General features: G+C 43.9%; 1 protein-coding gene across 1 annotated transcript in view; it reads left to right on the plus strand.

Annotated features, from left to right (window-relative positions):
* The window catches only part of STARD7 (StAR related lipid transfer domain containing 7), a 193,604-nt gene that overhangs the window by 76,293 nt on the left and 89,451 nt on the right, over positions 1 to 27,860 (plus strand). Inside the window, exon 3 of the mRNA XM_069214420.1 lies at positions 4,578 to 4,762. Coding sequence (XP_069070521.1) covers positions 4,578 to 4,762 — 185 coding nt within the window. The remainder of the gene's footprint in view (positions 1 to 4,577; positions 4,763 to 27,860) is intronic.

Here is a 27,860-nt window from a genome sequence, read left to right on the forward strand (position 1 = left end):
CGTCACACAGGGAACGGACTTGGCATCGAATGATGGTGGACGACACCCAAGAGAGGAAAAAAAGAAAACTAGAACACAACATTCTGGACCCAACCGCTAGATGGTGTAAGGAAGCACAGTCTGAATCCACAAAACTCTTCAAGCCGCAAAACTATTTTGTTACTCAAAATCCACAAAACTCTTCAAGCCGCAAAACTATTATGTTACTCAATCTGCAGTTCTAGTAACCTTTTTATGATTTTTCGAAGCCTGACTGTACTCTGCGCCACTACATTCTACTCTGTGCCACGGCACTCTACACCACTATACTATACTCTACACCACTTTACTCAAATTCAATATACTCTACGTGACTTCACGCTACACCAGCCTACTCTGCATCGATGCACTGTACGCCACTATACTCTACAACACTCGACACCATTTCACTATGTCGCTTTACTCTGCATCTGACTGTACACCAATGAACTGTACTCCACTCTACGCTCCTACACTCTACTCTGCAACACTGCACTCTCCGCCAATCTACTCTTCACCGATATAGGCTACTCTACTGTACTCTGCCACTGCACTTTACACCACTCATATCTACTGTGCAGCACTGCACTCTGACACTGAACTCTACGCCACTTCACTGTACGTCTCCCTACTCTGCATCACTCTACTTTATGCCAGTGCACTGTGCTCCACTCTACTATGCACCTCTGCACTTTTGGCATCTGCACTCCTCGCCACTCCAGCCTGTGCCACTCCACTCTAAAACACTGCATTCTGTGCCACTGCACTCAACCCTACGCCGCTCCACTCTATGCCACTTCACTTTTCACTGAAACAATCTACTCCACTCTGCTCCCCTCCATGCCAGTCTACTCCACGCCACTGCACTCTACACCATTAGTCTATGCAGCTGCACTCTACCCAGCATTACTCCACACCACTCGACCCTGCACTATGCCACTGCCCTCTACGCCGCTCTATACTTTGCCGCGGCATCCTGAGCCAATGCACTCAATATCCCTTTACTTAAAACCAATGAACTCTGCCACTGAGCTCTATGCCAACTACTCTGCACCACTGCACTCCACTCCGCTGCTCTCTGCACTACGCACTCTACTCTGCACCACTCAACTCTACACCACTCTACTGTGCATCACTCCTAAACACCTTAATCTATTCTGCACCACTGCACCCTATGCCTCTGCACTCTTCGCCATTCTACCCTGCACCACTTCACTCTACCCTAGACCACTTCACTCTACGCCACGTCCCTGCACTCTACTCCACTCAGAAACACTGCAATCTACGTCACTACACTCTATTCCAGTCTATTCTGCACCACTATACTTTGCGTCACTTCTCACTCTACTCCGATATTCCGCTCTGTTGTTCTACTCTTTTAAACTGTATTCCACTTCATGCCACTGCACATGTCTCCAGTCTGACCCTCTACACAACTCCCTCGCTGCCACTCCATGCCACTTTAATCCACATTATTCAAAAAACACCACTCAGTTCCCTCACTCTAGTCTGCTCCTTTCTGACACTCTGACACTCCACTCTGCACCACTAAACTCTACGCTATTCCACTATCCTACACAACTCCACTCAATGCCACTCCATTATGTTCGATAACACGACACTCTGACACTACTCAACACTGACACTCTACTCCATTCTACGCCACCAAACTCAAATCTATGCCCTTCCACTCTACAGCACTCTGCTCCCTCCACGACACTCACCCCACCACTCCACACCCCTCCAGTCAATAGTATTCCGAACAGCTGCTACAACATGGCTAAAAACATATTGGCAAAGCCAATAGCTCTTGCATAGGCTAGACCTGTTGGCTTTGACAATACTTCCCTTGACCTTCTGAACAGCATCTGGCAGTCATAGTGCAAAAAACGCAGTCACTCGTCCATATTCTATGTTGTAAGGTAGATCACCTGCTCTGAACGTCCTGCTTTTTGAGACTGAATACTAGATCCAGATATTAGGTGATTCATAAATAGGAGAAATTGTATCAAACTGTCTCTTTTTCTCTATAGTTTAGGTGAGTTGGAGGTAACTGGGGGAAAGGTTTCATATTAGCTTCTTTATGCAAAAGGCACGCATTCCAGAGTGTGAGGAAGCCACGTTTGTTTCTAAACACAGCAAGCTCATACATTATCAGTGATTGCTGGGCAAACTCAGTTAGAGAGGCCTGTTTTTTCCGCAGAGTTCAGCCTTGCTTGGGACCACATGCGGATTTTTGCTGGAGCCCTAGCCAGTCAAGCTGTACGCAGCCCTCAGTCCATACCACAGTATTCGATGGGGTACTTCTAAAATGTGATGGCATGTCACAGATTGTGTGCAGGTTATAAGGCTCAGTTGTATCATGCATCCATCTCACACATTCAGTGGTTTCTACAGAGATTTGCCTTTTGCATAAGTTATTATGTTTTGTGTTCCCATCCTTCCATTAGCCACTGTATTCCGTAACAGTGGGTACCTCTTTTATTCGTGTTTTGTTTGATGTGTGGGAAGGTAGCATTCATATTACTCTGCCTTCCAGTTCTGAATTTTAAAACGTTTGAACACTGCGTAATCCCAAATCTCACTGCCCTTCGACAGCTAGGCTTTATTTTTCTTCTTGGATCAAGGCAGAGATTAGACCAGGGGTCTCCCAACGAGTAGCTCGGGAGCTACTGGTAGCTCACCAGCACCCTCAAATTAGCTCTGAGGCAAAGTCAAGCCCAGTATCTTTTTCAGAGAATCTGTGCTGTTAAAGAACTGTTGACTTCAGCACCTTTAGAGTGACAGCCAGCCAACCCAATAGCATGGTCTCATGACAGCACTCAAACACACACTGTGCCAGCCTATTTGGGTATGCCTCATGACCATCTGCATACACTCTTGATCTAACAAAGTCACAAAGATACTGGCCATGTCATAGGCCATGCTCTATCAGTCGCATCATGGGTGCGAACAATGGTCATGTAGCCTAATCACTAACTGATGCTGACCCACTGAAGTCTGGGACTGCAAGAGCCAGAGTGAAAACATGTTAGTTGGGTGTATGATCAGCCCACAAGCTGAGGGGAGCATGGTATGGCCGAAAGCAGAGAAAAGTAATATCCTCATCCGCATTAATTTATGTGTGTGTCTGTGTGACAATGTTTCCCTCGCTAATAAATGGCATTTCTCCATGGACACTACTCCTGGTTCTAGGACTGTCAAAAGTGTATGCTAGCCTCTAATAAAAGGGTTTCATCTCAGGCACAGTTGTCTGTTCACAGCATAATGGTGCCAATTGCATAATAATGTTCATCCTTAACTATTTTGGGCAATCTTGTTCTAGATGTGCATACTGGCAGTCATCACTGATATATTAGGAGTATCACTGGCCTACTATAAGACATCCCAGCTTAATGATGGTGACTTTTAATTGTAGCCATTACTGATCTGTGGTGTGCATCCTGGCTGTTATGGTGTCCAGCCTTGGCACAGTATTGGCCCGAGTATAATGGCAGCCATTATTGGCATAATAAAGGCATCCTTAGTGTTATGATGAGCATCCGTGGGCTATGACTGAAACACCTGGTCATTTGAAGAAGAATCTGCCTATGTGATATGCTGATGAAGACAAAAGGTTGCAATTCTAAAACACATTTAAAAGTGAAAGGTTGCATGATAATTCAGAGTTGGACTTTTTACTGTGGTTATGTCATTGTGCCAGATGGCATGTAATGTTCTGAATGTTTCTTCACCAGTCAGGTGGAGACTCCGAATATTGATAAGCTTTTTTCTGGCATTTCTTCAGGTAACATTGCTTGGAGTGCTTCTGCTTCTGCTACCCATAATTCTGCTTACAGTGGTCATAGTGTAACATTAACACTAACACATATGATCATATGTTACAGTGATAACACCAGTTAGTAGCTCAGGAGGATTTTTCTGGGGCAGAAGCAGGCTCAGACACTTGGTCTCTGTGGTTCTGGTCTCCCTCCCATTTAGAAATGGTTGCTGCTGATTGCAAAACATTGTGCCTTAGTGGTGCAGGCAGCTGTTTTGTGTTGTTATTCCTCTCATCTCTTCAGGACACTGTTAATCTGAAGTTGTCGAATGGTAATTTGTGGCTCTTCTTTCCTCATGCCTCTTTTTATCAGGCATTGCAGAGACTGGTGTACTCGGTTAGGTTTCATGTTCCATCTGCCTCTTTTTTTCTGCATCCAAACTCTATTAAATTCCTGAAAGGGTTTTTCTTGCTCTGGTGCAGGCAGTTAACCCCAGTGCCTTTTTTCCTATTTTCCTTCTGTTCAGTACTGAGATGTAGGATGTTGTGCTCTGTGTTTTCCATGCCTTTCAGCGAGTGATGGTTCTTGAATGGTTGGGGTACTGAAGCTGTCAGGCAATTAGGATATGTGGCACTGGGGCATTTGCCTTTTATGTTTTTCCACCCTTTTGTCCTCTTGTGTGTTGAGTGAAGCACCAAATCCTCTCTTTCCCTTCTGCCACCTTTAGGTCTGTGAACAAGATGTTGTAGGTGTAGTGGATTGAAGCATTGATTCTTTTTTTCCTTCTTTCATTCATAGATCTGGAAACGAGATGCTGTGTTTGTCTGGCTCAGTTTGTGGCTCGAGCTCTGGTGGGAGTGATCTCCATAATCTGGAGCCAGAAACCTCTTCTGACGTGGAGCCTTGGGAAGTTATGATCTGCAAGAAGGATTTCAAACTCTGGCGGCGTCCAATCGGAGGGACTTCTCTCTATCAGTATCGTGGTACGTAACACACTGCATGTAGTACTCATCATAGCTTCAAAGAGGCTTATATACCTAAAAGCTCTTTGAGGGTTAGATTAAGATGTAGTTCACTGTTCCTGTTAAACATGCCAAGATGAGCAACGAAGCCAAGTTGGATAGAAGAAAATGTTGAGTCTGAATGAGCATGGGGTAAAGGCTCTTGAATATCCCACTACTCACCCCTTGAGATGAAATGCACAGATGTGCAGTATTAGGTGTTTCAGTAAATAAGCACTAGCACCAGTTAAGCCAGCCCCCCCAGTGGATGCTAGATAAGTATACTGTGAAAAGAAAATTAATATCACAGTAGTATCTCCCCACCCTGTAGTAGTCTCAGTAGAGCAACATTTAACAACATCAGAACTACAGTGCTCCAGTGAATTGTGACTCTTCCACTGCTGAATCCTTCTGCTGCCTTTCATATGGTCCATCATCTCACTGTACTACAGTGACTCAAACTTTTAGGGGTAAAAGGCACAATCCTTCGTTAGATTGCTCCCTGTCTGACCAACATATTCCTCATAACACCTTCACTTTCCTTCTACTCTAACCCTTTTTCATTAGTGGCAGGATCCCTTCCTCTTTAGTATATACTCCAGACCATTACCAGATCTGATATCCTTCTTCAACCTCAACATCTACGTGGACATCAGACAAATTATGTTAAAGCTTTAAAGTTATATTTGTGTATCATCGTGTGGCTTCTAGTTGTAGAAAAATGGATGCAAACAGATATCATATTAAAGAAATCAAAAACTAAGATATCTGACTGTAGCAAATGGACCGTGTACCACCTGTCCACTATCTAGCCAAAAGAGCTTGGTTCACTTCGTAACACATTAGTCTAAGTAAGCAATCGAGGCATGACATTGATACAAACCAAACCCGGATGATCCCACATGTAAATTAAGTTGTATAAGGATCCTTTTACATGATGATATAGGTATGTCGAACTTTCACTTACCAATAATCCCACCAAAAGGTACAAGTCTCTGTCAGCCTAGTATTCTCCCCTGTCAGCAGTATACATCAGGGTCTCACCACCAAGTGATTCGGAAGAATCCAGAAAGCCTTTGCAAGACAACTCCTCAGCCTTCATAATTTCATTCAGCCGGCTATTTAATGCTAGATGTATCACATTTAAATAAATGTGCCTAGCTTATGATTCAGTTCACAGCTCAAACCCCTGCTTCCTCTAGCCAAAATTCCAGTTTATCATAATTTCAGCGTACTTCAATTCAGGATTGCTCTTCTCTCTCTCCTCCATTCTATTACACTTGTACTAGTGGGAAATGCCTCAGTCCGGATTTTTAACATAAGGAGCTCAGTGACTGGAAAAATCATAGTACTTTACAACCATGTTCAATTCTGACGAGTACTAAAATCTGGTTCTTCCCAGGATTATAACAACTTTGTTATAATGAAGCCTAAATTGGGTAGGCATCCTCGTGCAAATGCACCCATTCTTATAATGTTCCCGCACCATCTCAAGCTTGAGTGCTGAATCATGTTTAGAGTATGCCTAAAAACCTCAGTGCCTCACTCAAAACCTCTCATGTAGGTCAATCAGCAACCAATTTCTTCCCCGACTCTGCACTCCCAAAATGTAGCACAGGGTCCTAATGCAAATTGGAACTCATTGTGACCCTTTTAGTGGTATGAGCTAGTATGTAAATGCTACAATTCAGTACAAAACCTATGTAACGCATTTATGGGCTGCTTATCTTTGACAGTGCGTTTTCTGACTTATAAATGGGTTACAACTTGTAGCACTGATCATCTGTTTTCTGAAGACTGTCACACAAGTTGGAATTATTCCTTCAGGTAGTTTCAAAAGCATATTTATTACAGTTAGTGACTTTTTGTATGCACTTATAGGGAGACACTGCTGGATTCAATAGCCTCAACGTTGTTTTTATTAAAAAAAAAAAGAAAAAATTACCAGTTCATTTACTGGCCTACATGCTACCAATACTTACTGGTTAAAAGCACAGACTCACTTGGAATACAAGTATCTTTGGTAAGTTGAAACCTCACGTTTCCCCCTCAGAGAAACATTGTTTCTTTGGTTAATGTGAGGCCTTTTCTTGGGATCCAGTAGCAGTGAGAAGTTACAGTGCATTAATCATAATATTTAGTGCAATTTACCTTTTGTGCCCTGGGCCACAATGCTGTTGCATTTCAACTGTATGTCCAAATATGTCCTTTTAGCAAGAACTTGGTTCTCAGGGGGCAGTGGATTAAGTAGTCCAAGACTTACTCTGAGATAGTGCTGGCTTAGAAACACATAATGTAGCATATGACAGACAAAATGCCTTTCATAAATCTGTGACTAGGCACTTCTTAACTTGTGAAAAAATATTTTATTTACAGTTAGATAGAATAGTTATGGACTGCTCACTGAACACCGATAAATGCCTTTCACACTGTGGGCCAGAACTAACACAGCAAATAGAAATGTTGCTGTACTTTAGTTTAACCCTTAGCTCTATGACCTGTGTAATTCTCTGGGGATATGCTGATGTGAACAGGAACTGTGAGGAGTGTTTAGACCAAAACTATTTTGTTCAGGGTGTTTATACAGAGTCACCTCAAAGGGGAAGTTAATAGTTCTTGAGATTTCAGAGGCTGTGATTTTGTTTTGATGATGCATAAGACTGTGTTAAAGAGTGCATCTGATGCGAAACCCAAAGATGCCTTGAACATTCATCACTCAAATGAATCGAAAGCCCACCCTCCCTTCCATAATAGCCAACTATTCTTCTTGGGAGAGCCAGTGGTGTGTTGGAAGTGACCTGGTATCTGGTACCTGGTGTATAGGAGTGGACTTAGTTATCAGAGTTCCGAAAGTCCTGTAACTCGGTGGATATAGGATGAGGGCAGTGGCTGGTCAAGCCACCAGTACACCTTGATTGTGCTGTAGGTGATGGTCTGGTGGGAGGGCTATATCTTGAAACCCCACACTGAGATTATCCAGTGACTGGGGCACCCATAACAGATGCCAAAGGTTCCAGTCGCCAGCATGGTGCTGGTCTGGATTGGGGGAAGTGATTATGGGTTTATACAGCATTTCTTTTTATTGGAGCTTTAATGGATGTGAACATGATTCCAATTGTTCCAAAAACTGGGAAGACTCCATGCAAGTAGACGCAGTCCCAGGCCAGCCCTCAGTTGAGAGTTTCCAGATTTGCCTAGGGTGGCTAAAGAGTTAAGAGCAAGCTCCCCAGAGGCACACAGAAGAGTTGGACGAAGAAGGCTCACATGTCTGGTTCGGAGTTCGCTGTCGTCCTTCTTGTAGGGTAGACTCAGTTTGTTGATGATGCCCCATGCAGGTCATTCTAGGAGCAGGGCCTGGGCTGGTTGTGAAGCATGTCACTCCACCAGACAGATAGGTGACAGCTAACTGATTGATTTAAAGAACCCCCACCATTTGTCTTTTGACTTCTCAGAGACTATTGAACAGATGCCACACAAAAGCTCTGGATACTTTTTTCCTTTAACATATTTTTAAATCACTTCATGTGAAGCTAATGTCTGTGCCCAGTCCTCTTGATTTTTAATTACATTTGCCATTTAAATGTTACCTGCTCAGAACCAATTGGTTTGATTGCTGCATGTCTGGTGGTGGTGGTGGTGGTGGTGTAGGTTTTCCATTCAAACTCACCTAGTTAGATATTTTTATAAGATTTTGTTGCAAAAAGCATGTAAGTATCAGGCTGCATCCATAGGATTATCAGCTTTGTTCTGTATCACAAAGGTATGTAATGTAAGCTGTTGTGTTTTACCGCATATTAGATATCCCAGAAAAATGAAACGTAAGACAGATTTAACAACATTAATATTTAACTGAGATAACCTCCTTCGTGAACACCACAAAGTTTTACAAATTCTTAAATTTTTTATTTTATAGGGGTTTCCACAATAATGCTGATAGTACATCTCCGAATCAATTCATGACTTTGAATTAATAAAAAAGTACTCTTAGACGAAAAAGCCCTTGAATGTAAAGACACAACTACTACGACATAACATCAACCCACCAGGCTAACGTATAATCTGAAAAGTGTGTGTGTGTGTGTGTGTGTATATATCTATATATCTATATATATATATATATATATATATATATATATATATATATAAATGTGCATATCAGCGAACCAGCCTCGCCTACTCCCGAAGTATATCAGCAAACATAGACAGCGTACAGCGGATCCAATAAACACAGCGTTTATTTAAATGCAAGTGACAGCATAACACCAAACACGTTTCGGAGCATTCGCTCCTTGCTCACAAGTGCAAATAAATCCAAATCATTGTTTACTTAGTGACACTTATAAAATGAACTCCAACAAAATAACTAACATAGATAACAGACAAGCACATTTTCTTAAAACATTGAAAAACATGTCGGCTATATTGGAACATTGCAACTTCTTATATTGATTCAGCCTAACCAATATAAATGTAACTATATACACATATGCTGTAGGTTTACTGAATAGAATAACACAATACAATTCAATATAGAATGGCTCTAAACTATTAAATATTGATGAAAAGAATATTAATTACAATACAGATAATAATTATTCGTATCGGCCAAAAAGACCGATAATTAATCTACCATTTTAACTTTTATCATAAATAAATCCATTTTGGCTAAACAGCCTACATATTTTTACTACAGTTACAAATTCATCATCCCGATATAATTTCATGACTCAATTCTACCATTGTAATTCCTGTTCTCAAAATACTAAAAGAAAAAATCAGATTCCTACTTCAAAAGTAGATCCAATCTATTGCAACTTCCAAAGACCAAGTGTTAAGGTTCAGATATAATAACTCTCCTGCATTCAATGTTTCAGTCCCAGCAAAATCTACACCCTGTTGTGAATAAAAACAATAATCAACATGAATGTCATATTTCAACTCAAAATACATAAAGAAAAATAGAGTTCAACAATTCTTCTTATTTGTTACATATAACTATTTCTTAGCACCTGAAAACATAATTGCAGTTCAAATTCAACCTAAATGCACTGATAGTTCCTCATCCAAATTCAGTCCTCCTGGGTGGTGAGTTCTATATTTGATAATTAGTTTAGATTCCAGTCTGCTTAATTCCTGCTCCCTGTTGACACCTCTCATGTGAATCGGAATATTATCTAAGACACAAAACTTTAACAAACTGCGCAATACCATCAACAAAATATCAAAAGTGTTTAGCAGTTGGATATTGTTTATCCTCATTTGTAACAGCTCTCATGTGTTCAAGTACTCGTTTTTTAGCTTTATGGATTGTGCTGTCCAATGTAATATTTCTCACATGGGCAGCCTAATGCATAAACACTCGTATTGCAAGTCAAATGTTTATTTATCATGTATGGTCTCATTTGTTGAGATAACTGTATTTCACGACAACTGCTGCTATATTTACAAGCTTTACATGAACCACATGTAAAAAAGCCTTGTATGGATGTTTGTCTACCGTTTGTATAGATTGCACAACCCTATCACACAGTTGAACCTTCAATGAGGTGCATCTTCTAAAGATCATCTGAGGTTTAGCTCTAATAAAATCACCTAGATGTTCATCTGTTCTTAATATAGCCCAATATTTATTGAGACTGCGTCTCACTTCCCAAGCTTGATTATGGAAAGTTGTAATAAACCTGATAGGTTGCATGTCATTGCTCGTTACTCCTACATGTGAAATCAACAACTCTTCATGATTGATTGCCATTACCTTTTTACATGCACTGTCAATAACTTTTTGCGGATATCCTCTTTCAAGGAATCTATTCCTCATTATCTCTGTTTCATATAGAAAATCTGTATCTGCACGGAGCAATTCCCCATATGGAATACTGTATATAAGGTTCTTAGGATGGCAACTCTTTGCAAGAAGGAACCTGTTACCTGCTGTTTTTTTACGGAACAGTGAACTTACTAATTTGGAATCATGGACTTCCAACTTTAAATCAAGAAACTCAATACTAGATGAATGAATATGAGCTGTAAATCTCAAATTCAATTGATTATCATCCAGCTGTTTAACAAAGTCGGAAGCCTGAATTTTACTGCCATTCCAAATGCAAAAAATGTCAATATAGTGAACCCAGAGAATGGTGTGTTCGTCAAATTGATGGTTGTTATACACTATCTGCTCCTCCCACCAGCCCAAGTAAAGACCTGCCTAGCTGGGGGGCGAAGCAAGTGCCCATCCCAGTCTGCTGTGTTTGCCTATAGATCTCCCTGTCAAAAATAAAGAAATTGTTAGTCAAGCAGATATGCATCATTTGTAAAAGCATCTCCATATGTTGTAAGAAAGATATTGATCTAGCTCTCAGAAAGTATTTACTCACTTTGATGCCTAACATAATAATAAATACTGACATATATATATATATATATATGTTCGATGGCATGTGTAGCTGCAGATACACATGCTTTGCATATCCCGCCATCTAGTGTTGGGCTTGGAGTGTTACAAGTTGTTTTTCTTCGAAGAAGTCTTTTCGAGTCACGAGATCGAGGGATTCCTCCCATTTTGGCTCCATTGCGCATGGGCGTCGACTCCATCTTAGATTGTTTTCTTTCCGCCATCGGGTTCGGACGTGTTCCTTTTCGCTCCGCGTTTCGGTTCGGAAAGATAGTTAGAATCTCGGAAAATTCGACGGTATTGTTTGCGTTCGGTATCGGGTTAGTTACAACAGATTGACACCGATATTTGGAAGAGCTCCGGTGGCCCTTCGGGTTTTTTTTTCGATTTCCCCCGTCGGGGCCTGGTCGGCCTGACCACATGTCTCTTCAAGGCTGATGGAACGGACCCCATTCCGCTTCTGCCCCAAATGTCACAACAAGTATCCTTATACAGATCAGCATCTGGTCTGTAACTTGTGTTTGTCTCCAGAACACAGAGAAGATACTTGTGAAGCCTGTCGAGCGTTTCGGTCGAGGAAGACATTAAGAGACCGAAGAGCAAGAAGACTGCAAATGGCGTCTGCGCCGACAGGACAAAGACACTTCGAGGAGGAAGAAGAAACCTTCTCCATCCAGGAGTCGGACTCGGACGAGCTCGATCCCGAAAAGACGCTTAAAACCGTGAGTAAGACGTCAACACACAAAACTCACAAGAAGACCACAAAAGCCCAGGGGACGCCACCGCCAACAGGCCATGACTTAACCCAAAAAATAGGTGACCGATCATCGGCACCGAAAAAGGGCACGCATGTGTCGAAGTCATCCGACTCCGGTCGAGATACCGGCACACAGCAACCTCGACCCCGAGACAGCGGGTCTGAGCAAGTTCGGCACGGAGAGGGCGGCACCGAATCAAGTCGGCACCGAGAGACCGGGACGCCGAAAGTAAAGAAAGTGTCGTCAGAGCTGAAAAAGGCTACCTAAAAGGTTTCCATTCCGAAACATCCAGCCTCGGAACCGAAATCAGGTTCCTACACAGAGGAACAGGGACTGTCCTCACAAATGCAAGGACATAAGTTCGGACAAGAACTAGAGTCAATGGAGCCAGACTACACTCAGAGAAGGCTCCACATCCAGAAGGACACAGGGAAGATAAGTACTCTTCCCCCAATTAGGATGAAAAGAAGACTTGCCTTTCAAGAAAAAGACAAGCAGCCACAGGCAAAGGTGGCAAGACAAGTAACACCGCCACCATCTCCACCACGCTCAACGCACACATCACCGGTAGCCACTCCACCACTGATGCAATCCCCAACTCATACTGGAATGAGTCAGGATGATCCCGACGCATGGGATCTTTATGATGCGCCGGTGTCAGATAACAGCCCAGACTGTTACCCAGCGAGACCGTCGCCACCTGAGGACAGTACAGCCTACACACAGGTGGTGTCAAGAGCAGCAGCATTTCATAATGTCACCTTGCACGCAGAACCTATTGAAGATGAATTTTTGTTTAACACACTGTCCTCCACTCATAGCCAATACCAAAGCTTACCTATGCTACCTGGAATGCTAAAACACTCAAAACAGGTGTTTCAGGAGCCCGTGAAGGGCAGGGCCATTACTCCAAGGGTGGAGAAAAAGTACAAGCCACCGCCAACAGACCCTGTATATATTACGCAGCAATTAACACCAGACTCTGTGGTAGTAGGGGCAGCTCGCAAGAGACCAAACTCTCACACCTCGGGAAACGCACCACCTCCAGACAAGGAGAGTCACAAGTTCGACGCTGCAGGGAAAAGGGTTGCAACACAAGCGGCCAACCAACGGCGCATTGCCAATTCGCAAGCACTGCTGGCAAGATATGACGGGGCTCATTGGGACGAAATGCAGCATTTCATTGAACACTTACCCAAAGAGTTTTTAAAAAAGGGCACAACAAGTGGTGGAGGAAGGACAAAGTATCTCAAATAATCAGATACGGTCAGCAATGGATGCAGCAGATACAGCTGCTAGGACAGTAAATACAGCAGTAACCATAAGAAGACACGCATGGTTGCGTACGTCAGGATTCAAGCCGGAAATACAACAAGCCATGCTGAATATGCCTTTTAACGGACAGCAGTTGTTTGGGCCGGAGGTGGACACTGCTATCGAAAAACTTAAAAAAGACACTGATACGGCCAAAGCCATGGGCGCACTCTACTCTCCACAGAGCAGAGGCACATTTCGCAAAACACAGTTTAGAGGGCGTTTTCGAGGACAAACTACAGAACCCACAACCTCACAAACAAGGCCCACTTATCAGAGCCAGTATCAGCGGGGAGGTTTTCGGGGACAATATAGAGGGGGACAATTCCAAAAGAGTATAGGGAAGTACCAAAGTCCCAAAACTCCTCAAAACAAGCAGTGACTTTCATGTCACAAATCCCCAACACATAACACTTGTGGGGGGGAGACTAACCGAATTTTACAAACATTGGGAGGAAATAACAACAGACACTTGGGTCCTAGCAATTATCCAGCATGGTTATTGCATAGAATTTCTCAAATTCCCTCCAAACGTCCCACCGAAAACACACAATATGTCAAAACAACACATGGACCTTCTAGGACTAGAGGTCAAAGCGCTGCTACAAAAAGGAGCAATAAAATTAGTACCAATTCAACAGAAAGGAGCAGGAGTTTACTCTCTGTACTTTCTCATACCCAAAAAAGACAAGACTCTAAGACCTATATTAGATCTCAGAACAGAACATTAAATACCTACATCAAATCAGATCACTTTCACATGGTGACATTACAGGACGTAATCCCACTGCTCAAACAACGAGACTACATGGCAACACTATACCTAAAGGATGCATATTTCCATATACCGATACATCCTTCACACAGAAAATACTTAAGGTTTGTATTCCAAGGGGTACATTACCAATTCAAGGTGTTCCCATTCGGAATAATAACTGCGCCAAGAGTTTTCACAAAATGCCTGGCAGTGGTAGCTGCTTATATCAGAAGGCAGCAAATACATGTGTTCCCGTACCTAGACGATTGGTTAATCAAAACCAACACGCTAGAACGGTGTTCACAACACACAAAGTACGTCATAGAAACCCTCCACAAACTAGGTTTCTCAATCAACTACACAAAGTCACACCTTCAGCCGTGTCAGACACAGCAATACTTAGGGGCGACAATCAACACAACAAAAGGGATTGCCACTCCAAGTCCACAAAGGGTACAAGCATTTCACAATGTAATGCAGGCCATGTATCCAAAACAAAGGATACAGGTCAAGATGGTGATGAAACTACTAGGGATGATGTCCTCCTGCATAGCCATTGTCCCAAACGCCAGATTACACATGCAGCCCTTACAACAGTGCCTAGCATCACAATGGTCACAGGCACAGGGTCAACTTCTAGATCTAGTGTTGATAGACCGCTAAACATACACCTTGCTTCTATGGTGGAACAATATAAATTTAAACCAAGGGTGGCCTTTCCAAGACCCAGGGTGTCATTCTGACCGCGAATGACGGAAGCACCGCCAACAGGCTGGCGGTGCTGCCTTGCCCATTCTGACCGCGGCGGTAGAGCCGCGGTCAGAAAACCGGGGCCGGCGGTTTCCCGCCGGTTTACCCCCGGCTGGGCGAATCCGCCATGGCGGCGCTGCAAGCAGCGCCGCCATGGGGATTCTGACCCCCTTACCGCCAGCCTGTTTCTGGCGGTTGTCACCGCCAGGAAGAGGCTGGCGGTAACGGGTGTCACTGGCATGGGCAGTGCAGGGGCCCCCTAACAGGGCCCCAGCATGCTTTTCACTGTCTGCCTAGCAGACAGTGAAAAGCGCGACGGGTGCAACTGCACCCGTCGCACGCCTGCAACACCATTCGGAGCCGGCTTCAGTGTTGCAGGCCTCTTTCCCGCTGGGCCGGCGGGTGCCACCTTGGGTAGCGCCTGCCGGCCCAGCGGGAAAGTTGAAATGGCACTAGCGGTCTTTTGACCCCGGTGCGGCTAAATGGCAGTTCCCGCCAGGCGGGCGGCAACCGCCGCCCGCCGGGGTCAGAATGACCCCCCCAGTGCCTCAATACGTAATAACTACAGATGCCTCCATGATAGGATGGGGAGCACACCTCAATCAACACAGCATCCAGGGACAATGGGACACTCACCAAAGACAGTTTCACATAAATCACTTAGAACTACTGGCAGTATTTCTAGCGTTGAAAGCATTTCAACCCATAATAAGCCACAAGCACATTCTTGTCAAAACAGACAACATGACAACGATGTATTATCTGAACAAACAGGGAGGAACACACTCGACACAGTTGTCTCCTGGCACAGAGAATATGGCATTGGGCGATTCACAACCACATTCGCCTAATAGCACAGTTTATTCCAGGGATTCAGAATCAGTTAGCAGACAATCTCTCTCGGGATCACCAACAGATCCACGAATGGGAGATTCACCACCAAATACTAAACACTTACTTCCAAAGATGGGGAACACCACAAATAGACCTATTTGAAACAAAAGAAAACGCAAAATGCCAAAACTTCGCATCCAGATACCCACAGGATCAGTCTCAGGGCAATGCGTTATGGATGAGTTGGTCAGGGATATTTGCATACGCTTTTCCAACTTTCCCACTCCTTCCATATCTGGTAAACAAATTGAGTCAAAACAAACTCAAACTCATACTAATAGCACCAACTTGGGCAAGACAACCTTGGTACACAACACTACTATACCTCTCAGTAGTGCCTCATGTCAAACTACCAAACAGACCAGATCTGTTAACTCAACACAAACAACAGATCAGACACCCAAATCCAGCATCGCTGAATCTAGCAATTTGGCTCCTGAAGTCTTAGAATTCGGACACTGAGACCTTACACAGGAATGTATGGAGGTCATAAAACAAGCTAGGAAACCAACCACTAGACATTGCTATGCAAATAAGTGGAAAAGATTTTTTTATTATTGCCATAATAAACAAATCCAGCCATTACACGCATCTGCTAAACACATTGTAAGCTACTTACTACATTTGCAAAAGTCAAAGCTAGCTTTTTCATCCATTAAAATACATCTTGCCGCAATTTCAGCTTATCTGCAAATTACGCACTCAACTTCATTATTTAGGATACCAGTCATAAAAGCGTGTTCGATGGCATCTGTTGCTGTAGATACGCATGTTTTGCATAGCTCGCCATCTGGTGTTGGGCCGGAGTGTTACAAGTTGTTTTTCTTCGAAGAAGTCTTTCGAGTCACGGACCGAGTGACTCCTCCTTTTGTCTCCATTGCGCATGGGCGTCGACTCCATCTTCAATTGTTTTTTTTCCGCCATCGGGTTCGGACGTGTTCCTGTCGCTCCGAGTTTCGGAACGGAAAGATAGCTAATTTCGGAAGATTTTCGTCGGTATTGTTGCGTTCGGGATCGGCGTAGTTAGATTCAACACCGCGTCTAAGATCGAAGAGCTCCGGTGCCCTTCGGGGTAATTTTTTCGATCCCCCGTCGGGGCCTGGTCGGCCTGACCGCGTGCAGAAGAATGCCGATGGAACGGACCCCGTTCCGTTTCTGTCCCAAATGCCACAATAAATACCCCTATACAGACCAACACTTGGTCTGCAACCTGTGCCTGTCACCTGAGCACAGTGAAGACACCTGCGAGGCCTGTCGTGCGTTCCGGTCCCGAAAAACACTCCGAGACCGTTGAGCCAGAAGACTTCAGATGGCGTCCGCGCCGACAGCCCACCGGGAGTTCGAGGAACAAGAAGAGGAGGGAACCTTTTCGATCCAAGAATCGGACTCCGAAGGATTCGACGATACACAAACCGTGAGTAAGACGTCGAAAACCACTCAGAAGAAGATTTACAAGGCCCAGGGGACGCCACTGCCACCAGGCCATGGCTCGACCCATAAATTCGGTGACCGACCGTCGGCACCGAAAAAGGCCCAAACAGTGCCGAGATCGTCCGACTCCGGTCGAGACACCGGCACACAGCCTTCTCAGGACCGAGAAAGTGCTGGAGACAAGGATCGACACCGAGATACCGGTGTAGACACGGCTCGACGCCGAGACAGCGGCACCGAAGAAGATCGACGCCGAGAGGTTTCAGCCCCGAAAAAGAAAAAAGTCACCTCGGAGCCGAAAAAAGATGCAGACAGGGTTTCGGTGCCAAAACAAACTGCAACCGACCCAGTTTCAGGCTCTTATACAGAAGAGCACTCGCTAACCTCCCAAATGCAAAAGCATAGGTTTGAGGAAGAGCTACACTCAACTGATGTAGACCATACGCAAAAGCGTATTTTCATACAGCAGGGGACAGGAAAAATAAGCACCCTTCCCCCTATTAGAAGAAAGAGAAGATTGGAGTTCCAAACTGAACAAACACCACAAACAAAAGTGGTGAAAAAAGTTACCCCACCACCCTCTCCTCCACCTGTGATTAACGTCTCACCAGCACAAACACCATCACATTCCCCAGCTCACACCACCATGAGCCAGGGTGACCAAGATCAAGACGCATGGGACTTATATGACGCCCCAGTGTCAGATAACAGTCCGGAGACATACCCTACGAAGCCATCTCCACCAGAGGACAGCACTGCGTATTCTCAAGTGGTGGCTAGAGCAGCACAATTTCACAATGTAAGCCTCCACTCAGAACAGGTCGAGGATGACTTTTTATTCAACAAACTCTCCTCCACCCACAGCTCCTACCAAAGCCTGCCTATGCTCCCTGGTATGCTCCGGCACGCAAAAGAAATCTTTAAGGAGCCGGTCAAAAGTAGGGCAATCACACCAAGAGTGGAAAAAAAGTATAAGGCGCCTCCTACAGACCCGGCTTTCATCACTACACAGCTGCCACCAGACTCTGTCGTTGTAGGAGCAGCTAGGAAAAGGGCCAACTCCCACACATCTGGAGATGCACCACCCCCAGATAAAGAAAGCCGCAAGTTCGATGCAGCTGGTAAGAGAGTCGCAGCACAAGCTGCAAACCAGTGGCGCATCGCTAACTCCCAGGCACTACTTGCGCGCTATGACAGAGCCCATTGGGATGAGATGCAACATCTCATTGACCATCTGCCCAAGGACCTACAAAATAGGGCAAAACAAGTGGTTGAGGAGGGACAGACCATTTCCAACAACCAAATCCGCTCCTCCATGGACGCTGCAGATACAGCTGCACAGACAATTAATACATCTGTAACTATCAGAAGGCATGCATGGCTCCGAACGTCTGGATTTAAACCAGAGATTCAGCAAGCAGTTCTCAATATGCCTTTTAACGAAAAAGAACTGTTCGGTCCAGAAGTGGACACAGCGATTGAGAAACTAAAAAAAGACACGGACACTGCTAAAGCCATGGGCGCACTCTACTCCCCGCAGAGCAGAGGGAATTACAGCACATTCCGTAAAACACCCTTTAGAGGGGGGTTTCGGGGTCAGAGCACACAAGCCAGCACCTCACAGGCAACACCGTCCAGTTACAAGGGACAGTACAGAGGAGGTTTTCGGGGACAATATAGAGGAGGGCAATTCCCTAGGAATAGAGGAAAATTTCAAAGCCCCAAAACCCCTACTACTAAGCAGTGACTCACATGTCACTCACCCCCTCCACACAACACCAGTGGGGGGAAGAATAAGTCATTATTACAAAGCATGGGAGAAAATCACTACAGACACTTGGGTTCTAGCAATTATCCAACATGGTTATTGCATAGAATTTCTACAATTCCCTCCAAACATACCACCAAAAGCACAACATTTGACAAAACATCATTCCAATCTCCTGGAGATAGAAGTGCAGGCACTATTGCAAAAGAATGCAATCAAATTAGTGCCAAACACACAAATAAACACAGGAGTTTACTCACTGTACTTTCTGATACCAAAGAAGGACAAAACGCTGAGACCAATCCTAGACCTCAGAATAGTGAACACATTCATCAAATCAGACCACTTTCACATGGTCACACTACAAGAAGTATTACCATTGCTAAAACTATACGACTACATGACAACTTTAGACCTCAAGGACGCGTATTTCCATATACCAATACACCCATCGCACAGGAAATACCTAAGGTTTGTATTCAAAGGAATACATTACCAATTCAAGGTACTGCCTTTCGGATTAACAACCGCACCAAGAGTCTTTACCAAATGTCTAGCAGTAGTCGCTGCACACATCAGAAGGCAGCAAATACATGTGTTCCCATATCTAGACGACTGGCTAATCAAGGCCCATTCGTTAATAGAGTGCTCAAATCACACAAATCAGATCATACAAACCCTCTTCAAACTAGGGTTCACCGTCAACTTCACGAAATCCAACATTCTGCCGTGCAAGGTACAACAATACCTAGGAGCCATAATAGACACAACAAAAGGAGTAGCCACTCCAAGTCCCCAAAGAATTCAAAATTTCAACACCATCATACAACGCATGTATCCAACACAAAAGATACAAGCAAAGATGATATTACAACTCCTAGGCATGATGTCTTCATGCTTAGCCATTGTCCCAAACGCAAGACTGCACATGAGGCCCTTACAACAGTGCCTAGCATCACAGTGGTCTCAAGCACAGGGTCATCTTCTAGATCTGGTGTTAATAGACCGCCAAACTTACCTCTCGCTTCTGTGGTGGAACAACATAAATTTAAACAAAGGGTGGCCTTTCCAAGACCCAGTGCCACAATACGTAATAACAACAGATGCTTCCATGACAGGGTGGGGAGCACACCTCGATCAACACAGCATACAAGGACAATGGAACGTACATCAAACAAAACTGCATATAAATCACCTAGAACTTCTAGCAGTTTTTCAAGCACTAAAAGCTTTCCAACCAATAATAGTTCACAAATACATTCTCGTCAAGACAGACAACATGACAACAATGTATTATCTAAACAAGCAAGGGGGGACGCACTCCACGCAGTTAAGCCTGCTAGCACAAAAAATTTGGCGTTGGGCAATTCACAACCAAATTCGCCTAATAGCACAATTTATACCAGGGATCCAAAATCAACTCGCAGACAATCTCTCTCGAGATCACCAACAGGTCCACGAATGGGAAATTCACCCCCAAATTCTGAACACCTATTTCAAACTCTGGGGAACACCTCAAATAGACTTGTTTGCGACGAAGGAGAACGCAAAATGCCAAAACTTCGCATCCAGATACCCACACAAACAGTCCCAAGGCAATGCCCTATGGATGAACTGGTCAGGGATATTTGCTTACGCTTTTCCTCCTCTCCCTCTCCTTCCTTACCTGGTAAACAAACTCAGTCAAAACAAACTCAAACTCATATTAATAGCACCAACTTGGGCAAGGCAACCCTGGTACACAACGCTGCTAGACCTATCAGTAGTACCCTACATCAAATTGCCCAACAGGCCAGATCTGTTGACACAACACAACCAAAAGATCAGACACCCAGATCCAGCATCGCTGAATCTAGCAATCTGGCTCCTGAAATCCTAGAATTCGGGCACTTACAACTTACCCAAGAATGTATGGAAGTCATAAAGCAAGCCAGAAGGCCATCCACCAGGCACTGCTATGCAAGTAAATGGAAGAGGTTTGTTTGCTACTGCCATATTAATCAAATACAACCATTACACACAACTCCAGAACATGTAGTGGGTTACTTGCTTCACTTACAAAAATCTAACCTGGCTTTCTCTTCCATTAAAATACACCTTGCAGCAATATCTGCATACCTGCAGACTACCTATTCAACTTCCCTATATAAGATACCAGTCATTAAAGCATTCATGGAGGGCCTTAGGAGAATTATACCACCAAGAACACCACCTGTTCCTTCATGGAACCTAAATTTTGTCCTAACTAGACTTATGGGTCCACCTTTTGAACCCATGCACTCCTGCGAAATACAGTTCCTAACCTGGAAGGTTGCATTTCTCATCGCCATTACTTCCCTAAGAAGAGTAAGCGAGATTCAGGCGTTTACAATACAAGAACCTTTTATACAACTACACAAGAATAAGGTCGTCCTAAGGACTAATCCTACATTTTTGCCAAAGGTTATTTCACCGTTCCATCTAAATCAAACAGTGGAACTTCCAGTGTTCTTTCCACAACCAGATACCGTAGCTGAAAGGGCACTACATACATTAGATGTCAAAAGAGCATTAATGTATTACATTGACAGAACAAAGAACATCAGAAAGACTAAACAACTATTTATTGCATTTCAAAAACCTCATGCAGGAAACCCAATATCAAAACAAGGTATAGCCAGATGGATAGTTAAATGCATCCAAATCTGCTACCTTAAAGCTAAACGACAGCTGCCCATTACACCAAGGGCACACTCAACCAGAAAGAAAGGTGCTACCATGGCCTTTCTAGGAAACATCCCAATGCAAGAAATATGTAAGGCAGCCACATGGTCTACGCCTCACACATTCACCAAGCACTACTGTGTAGACGTGTTATCCGCACAACAAGCCACAGTAGGTCAAGCCGTATTAAGAACATTATTTCAAACTACTTCCACTCCTACAGGCTGAGCCACCGCTTTTGGGGAGATAACTGCTTACTAGTCTATGCAAAACATGCGTATCTACAGCGACAGATGCCATCGAACTGAAAATGTCACTTACCCAGTGTACATCTGTTCGTGGCATCAGTCGCTGTAGATTCGCATGTGCCCACCCGCCTCCCCGGGAGCCTGTAGCAGTTTGGAAGTTACCTTCAACTATTTGTATATGTATCATCTCAACCTTAAATAGGTACATACTTAGTCACTCCATTGCATGGGCACTATTACTACAATTCAACTCCTACCTCACCCTCTGCGGGGAAAAACAATCGAAGATGGAGTCGACGCCCATGCGCAATGGAGACAAAAGGAGGAGTCACTCGGTCCCGTGACTCGAAAGACTTCTTCGAAGAAAAACAACTTGTAACACTCCGGCCCAACACCAGATGGCGAGCTATGCAAAACATGCGAATCTACAGCGACTGATGCCACGAACAGATGTACACTGGGTAAGTGACATTTTCATTATGGAAGGCTTAAAGAGAATTATACCACCAAGAACACCACCAGTTCCTTCGTGGAACCTCAACATTGTCTTAACACGACTCATGGGTCCACCTTTCGAACCTATGCACTCATGTGAAATGCAGTACTTAACATGGAAAGTTGCATTTCTAATTGCTATCACATCTCTAAGAAGAGTAAGTGAGGTACAGGCATTTACCATACAAGAACCATTTATTCAGATACACAAGCATAAAGTAGTCTTACAAACAAATCCTAAATTCTTACCAAAAGTCATATCACCATTCCATTTGAATCAAACAGTAGAACTACCAGTGTTCTTCCCAGAGCCAGATTCTGTAGCTGAAGGAGCACTACATACATTAGACATCAAAAGAGCTTTAATGTACTACATTGACAGAACAAAACAAATTCGGAAAACAAAACAATTATTTATTGCTTTCCATAAACCTCCTACAGGAAATCCAATTTCAAAACAAGGCATTGCTAGATGGATAGTTAAATGCATTCAAACTTGTTATCTCAAAGCAAAAAGAGAACTGCCTATTACACCAAAGGCACACTCGACTAGAAAGAAAGGTGCTACCATGGCCTTTCTAGGAAATATTCCAATGACTGAAATATGTAAGGCAGCCACAGGGTCTACGCCTCATACGTTTACCAAACACTACTGCGTGGATGTGTTAACGGCACAACAAGCCACAGTAGGCCAAGCAGTACTACGGACATTGTTTCAAACAACTTCAACTCCTACAGGCTGAACCACCGCTTTTGGGGAGATAACTGCTTACTAGTCTATGCAAAGCATGTGTATCTGCAACTACACATGCCATCGAACGGAAAATGTCACTTACCCAGTGTACATCTGTTCGTGGCATGAGTCGCTGCAGATTCACATGCGCCCATCCTCCTCCCCGGGAGCCTGTAGCCGTTTCGAAGTTGATCTTGAACATTTGTAACTTTGTAAATATATCACTTTAAACTACATTATGTACATACATATTCACTCCATTGCATGGGCACTATTACTATAATACACAACTCCTACCTGGCGGGATGTGCAAAGCATGTGAATCTGCAGTCGGTATTGTTTGCGTTCGGTATCGGGTTAGTTGGAACAAATCGACACCGAATTTTGAAGAGCTCCGGTGGCCCTTCGGGGTTTTTTCGATTCCCCCATCGGGGCCTGGTCGGCCCGGCCATGTGTGACTTCAAGGCTGATGGAACGGACCCCATTCCACTTCTGCCCAAAATGCCATAACAAGTATCCGTATACGGATCAGCATCTGGTCTGTAACTTGTGCTTGTCTCCCGAGCACAAGGAGGATACTTGTGAAGCCTGTCGAGCGTTTCGGTCGAGGAAAACATTAAGAGACCGAAGAGCCAGAAGACTGCAGATGGCGTCCACGCCAACAGGACAAGAGCGTTTCGAGGAAGAAGAAGAAGCTTTCTCCATCCACGAGTCGGACTCTGAAGAGCTCGACGCCGAAGAAACGCCGAAAACCGTGAGTAAGACGTCGAAAATCAAGACGAGAAGTCAACAAAAGCCCAGGGAACACCACCGCCAACAGGCCATGGCTTAACCCGAAAATTAGGTGACCGATCCAAGGCACCGAAAAAGGGCATGCTGGTGTCAAACTCATCGGACTCCGGTCGAGATACTGCCACACAGCAACCTCGGAGCCGAGACAGCGGCTCCGAGAAGATTCGGCACCGAGACAGCGGCACCGAAGAATTTCGGCCCCGAGACACCACGCCGAAAATAAAAAAGGTTTCTTCGGAGCCTAAAAAGACGTCCGAAAAGATTTCGGTTCCGAAACATCCAGCCTCGGAGCCGAAGCTGTAGAGCCAGATTATACACAGAGAAGGCTTCACATTCATGAGGACACAGGGAAAATAACCACTCTTCCCCCAATTAAAATAAAAAGAAAACTTGCCTTTCAACAAAAAGACAAGCAGCCAAAGGCAAAGGTGGCAAGGAAAACAACTCCACCACCGTCTCCACCACCATCAATGCACGCATCACCAGTAACAACTCCACCACTGATGCACTCCCCAGCTCATACTACAATGAGTCAGGATGATCCCGATGCATGGGACCTTTACGATGCTCCAGTATCGGACAACAGCCCAGATTCGTACCCTGCAAGGCCGTCACCACCTGAAGACAGTACATCTTACACACAGGTGGTCGCAAGGGCAGCTGCTTTTCACAACGTCACCTTGCATTCCGAACCAATTGAGGATGACTTTTTGTTTAACACCCTATCCTCCACCCATAGCCAATACCAAAGCCTACCTATGCTCCCATGAATGCTAAAACATTCAAAACAAATCTTTCAAGACCCAGTTAAAGGCAGAGCCATAACTCCAAGGGTGGAAAAGAAGTACAAGCCACCGCCAACAGATCCAGTTTATATTACAACGCAATTAACACCAGACTCAGTAGTTGTCGGGGCAGCTCTTAAGAGAGCGAACTCTCATACCTCAGGGGACGCACCACCTCCAGACAAGGAGAGTCGCAAATTTGATGCTGCAGGCAAAAGAGTTGCAGCACAAGCAGCAAACCAATGGCGCATTGCCAATTCACAGGCACTTTTGGCACGTTATGATAGAGCTCATTGGGATGAAATGCAGCATTTCATAGAACACTTACCCAAAGAGTTCCAAAAAAGGGCGCAACAAGTGGTGGAAGAAGGACAAAGTATCTCAAATAATCAGATACGGTCTTCAATGGATGCAGCAGATATGGCTGCAAGGACAGTAAACACTGCAATAACAATAAGAAGGCACGCATAGCTGCGTACTTCAGGGTTCAAGCCGGAAATTCAACAAGCTGTGCTAAATATGCCATTTAATGAACAGCAGTTGTTTGGGCCGGAAGTCGACACTGCTATTGAGAAACTCAAGAAAGACACTGATACAGCCAAAGCCATGGGCGCACTCTACTCCCCGCAGAGCAGAGGCACTTTTCGCAAAACACCTTTTAGGGGAGGGTTTCGAGGTCAACCGACAGAAACCACAACATCACAAGCAAGGCCCACTTACCAGAGCCAATATCAGCGGGGAGGTTTTCGGAGGCAATATAGAGGGGGACAATTCCAGAAAAACAGGGGAAAGTTCCAAAGTCCCAAAATTCCTCAAAATAAGCAGTGACTTACAAGTCACACAACCCCATCACATAACACCTGTGGGGGGGAGACTAAGCCAATTTTACAAACATTGGGAGGAAAAAACAACAGACACTTGGGTCTTAGCAATTATCCAGCATGGTTATTGCATAGAATTTCTCAAATTCCCTTTCAAACGTCCCACCAAAAACACACAGTATGTCAAAACAACATATAGACCTTCTAGGACTAGAAGTTCAAGCATTGCTACAAAAAGAAGCAATATAATTAGTACCAAAACTACAGAGAAACACAGGAGTTTACTCACTGTACTTTCTAATACCCAAAAAAGACAAGAGTCTGAGACCAATATTAGATCTCAGAACATTAAATACCTACATCAAATCAGACCACTTTCACGTGGTTACATTACAAGACGTAATCCCACTGCTCAAACAACAAGACTACATGACAACACTAGACCTAAAAAATGCGTACTTCCATATACCAATACATCCTTCACACAGAAAATATCTAAGGTTCGTATTCCAAGGAATACATTACCAATTCAAAGTGTTGCCATTCGGAATAACAACTGCACCAAGAGTTTTTACAAAATGCCTGGCAGTAGTAGCTGCACATATCAGAAGGCAGCAAATACATGTGTTCCCGTACTTAGACGACTGGTTAATCAAAACCAACACGCTAAAACAGTGTTCCCAGCACACAAAATATGTCATACAAATCCTCCACAAACTAGGCTTCTCAATCAACTACGCAAAGTCACACCTTATGCCGTGTCAAACACAGTAATACTTAGGAGCGACAATCAACACAGAAGAAGGGATTGCCACTCCAAGTCCATAAAGAGTTCAAGCATTTCACAATGTAATACAGGCCATGTATCCAAAACAAAGGATACAAGTCAAAATGGTAATGAAACTGCTAGGCATGATGTCTTCATGCATAGCCATTGTCCCAAACGCAAGATTGCACATGCGGCCCTTACAACAGTGCCTAGCATCACAATGGTCACAAGCACAGGGTCAGCTTCTAGATCTGGTGTTGATAGACCGCCAAACATACATCTCGCTTCTATGGTGGAACAGTATAAATTTAAACCAAGGGCGGCCTTTCCAAGACCCAGTGCCACAATACCTTATAACGACAGATGCTTCCATGACAGGGTGGGGAGCACACCTCAATCAACACAGCATCCAAGGACAATGGGACATACAGCAAAGACAGTTTCACATAAATCACTTGGAACTGTTAGCGGTATTCCTATCGCTGAAAGCATTTCAGCCCATTATAACCCACAAATACATTCTTGTCAAAACAGACAACATGACAACAATGTATTACTTAAACAAACAGGGAGGGACGCACTCGACACTGTTGTGTCTCCTGACACGAAAAATATGGCATTGGGCGATTCACAACCACATTCGCCTAATAGCACAATTTATTCCAGGAATTCAGAACCAGTTAGCAGACAATCTCTCTCGGGATCACCAACAAATCCACGAATGGGAAATTCATCCCCAAATACTAAACACTTACTTTCAAATTTGGGGAACACCTCAAATAGATCTATTTGCAACAAAGGACAACTCAAAATGCCAAAACTTCGCATCCAGGTACCCACAGGATCAATCCCAAGGCAATGCTCTATGGATGAACTGGTCAGGGATATTTGCGTACGCTTTTCCCCCTCTCCCGCTCCTTCCATATCTAGTAAACAGGTTGAGTCAAAACAAACTCAAACTCATACTAATAGCACCAACATGGGCGAGGCAACCTTGGTACACAACACTACTAGACCTTTCAGTAGTACCTCATGTCAAACTACCCAACAGACCAGATCTGTTAACACAACACAAACAACAGATCAGACATCCAAATCCAGCATCGCTGAATCTAGCAATTTGGCTCCTGAAATCCTAGAATTCGGACACTTAGACCTCACACAAGAATGTATGGAAGTCATAAGACAAGCTAGGAAACCTACCACTAGACACTGCTATGCAAATAAGTGGAAAAGATTTGTTTATTACTGCCATAATAATCAAATTCAGCCATTACACGCATCTCCAAAAGATATAGTACAATATTTACTACATTTACAAAAGTCAGATCTAGCTTTCTCTTCCATAAAGATACATCGTACCGCAATATCAGCTTACCTGCAAATTACTCATTCAACTTCATTATTTAGAATACCAGTCATAAAAGCGTTTATGGAAGGCCTAAAGAGAATTATACCACCTAGAACACCACCTGTTCCTTCATGGAACCTCAACATTGTCTTGACACGACTCATGGGTCCACCATTTGAACCCATGCATTCTTGTGAAATGCAATACTTAACGTGGAAAGTTGCATTTTTAATTGCCATCATGTCTCTAAGAAGAGTGAGTGAAATTCAAGCTTTTACCATACAAGAACCATTTATTCAAATACACAAAAATAAAATAGT

Source organism: Pleurodeles waltl, chromosome 11 (assembly GCF_031143425.1).
Source record: "Pleurodeles waltl isolate 20211129_DDA chromosome 11, aPleWal1.hap1.20221129, whole genome shotgun sequence".
Lineage (NCBI taxonomy): Eukaryota > Metazoa > Chordata > Amphibia > Caudata > Salamandridae > Pleurodeles > Pleurodeles waltl.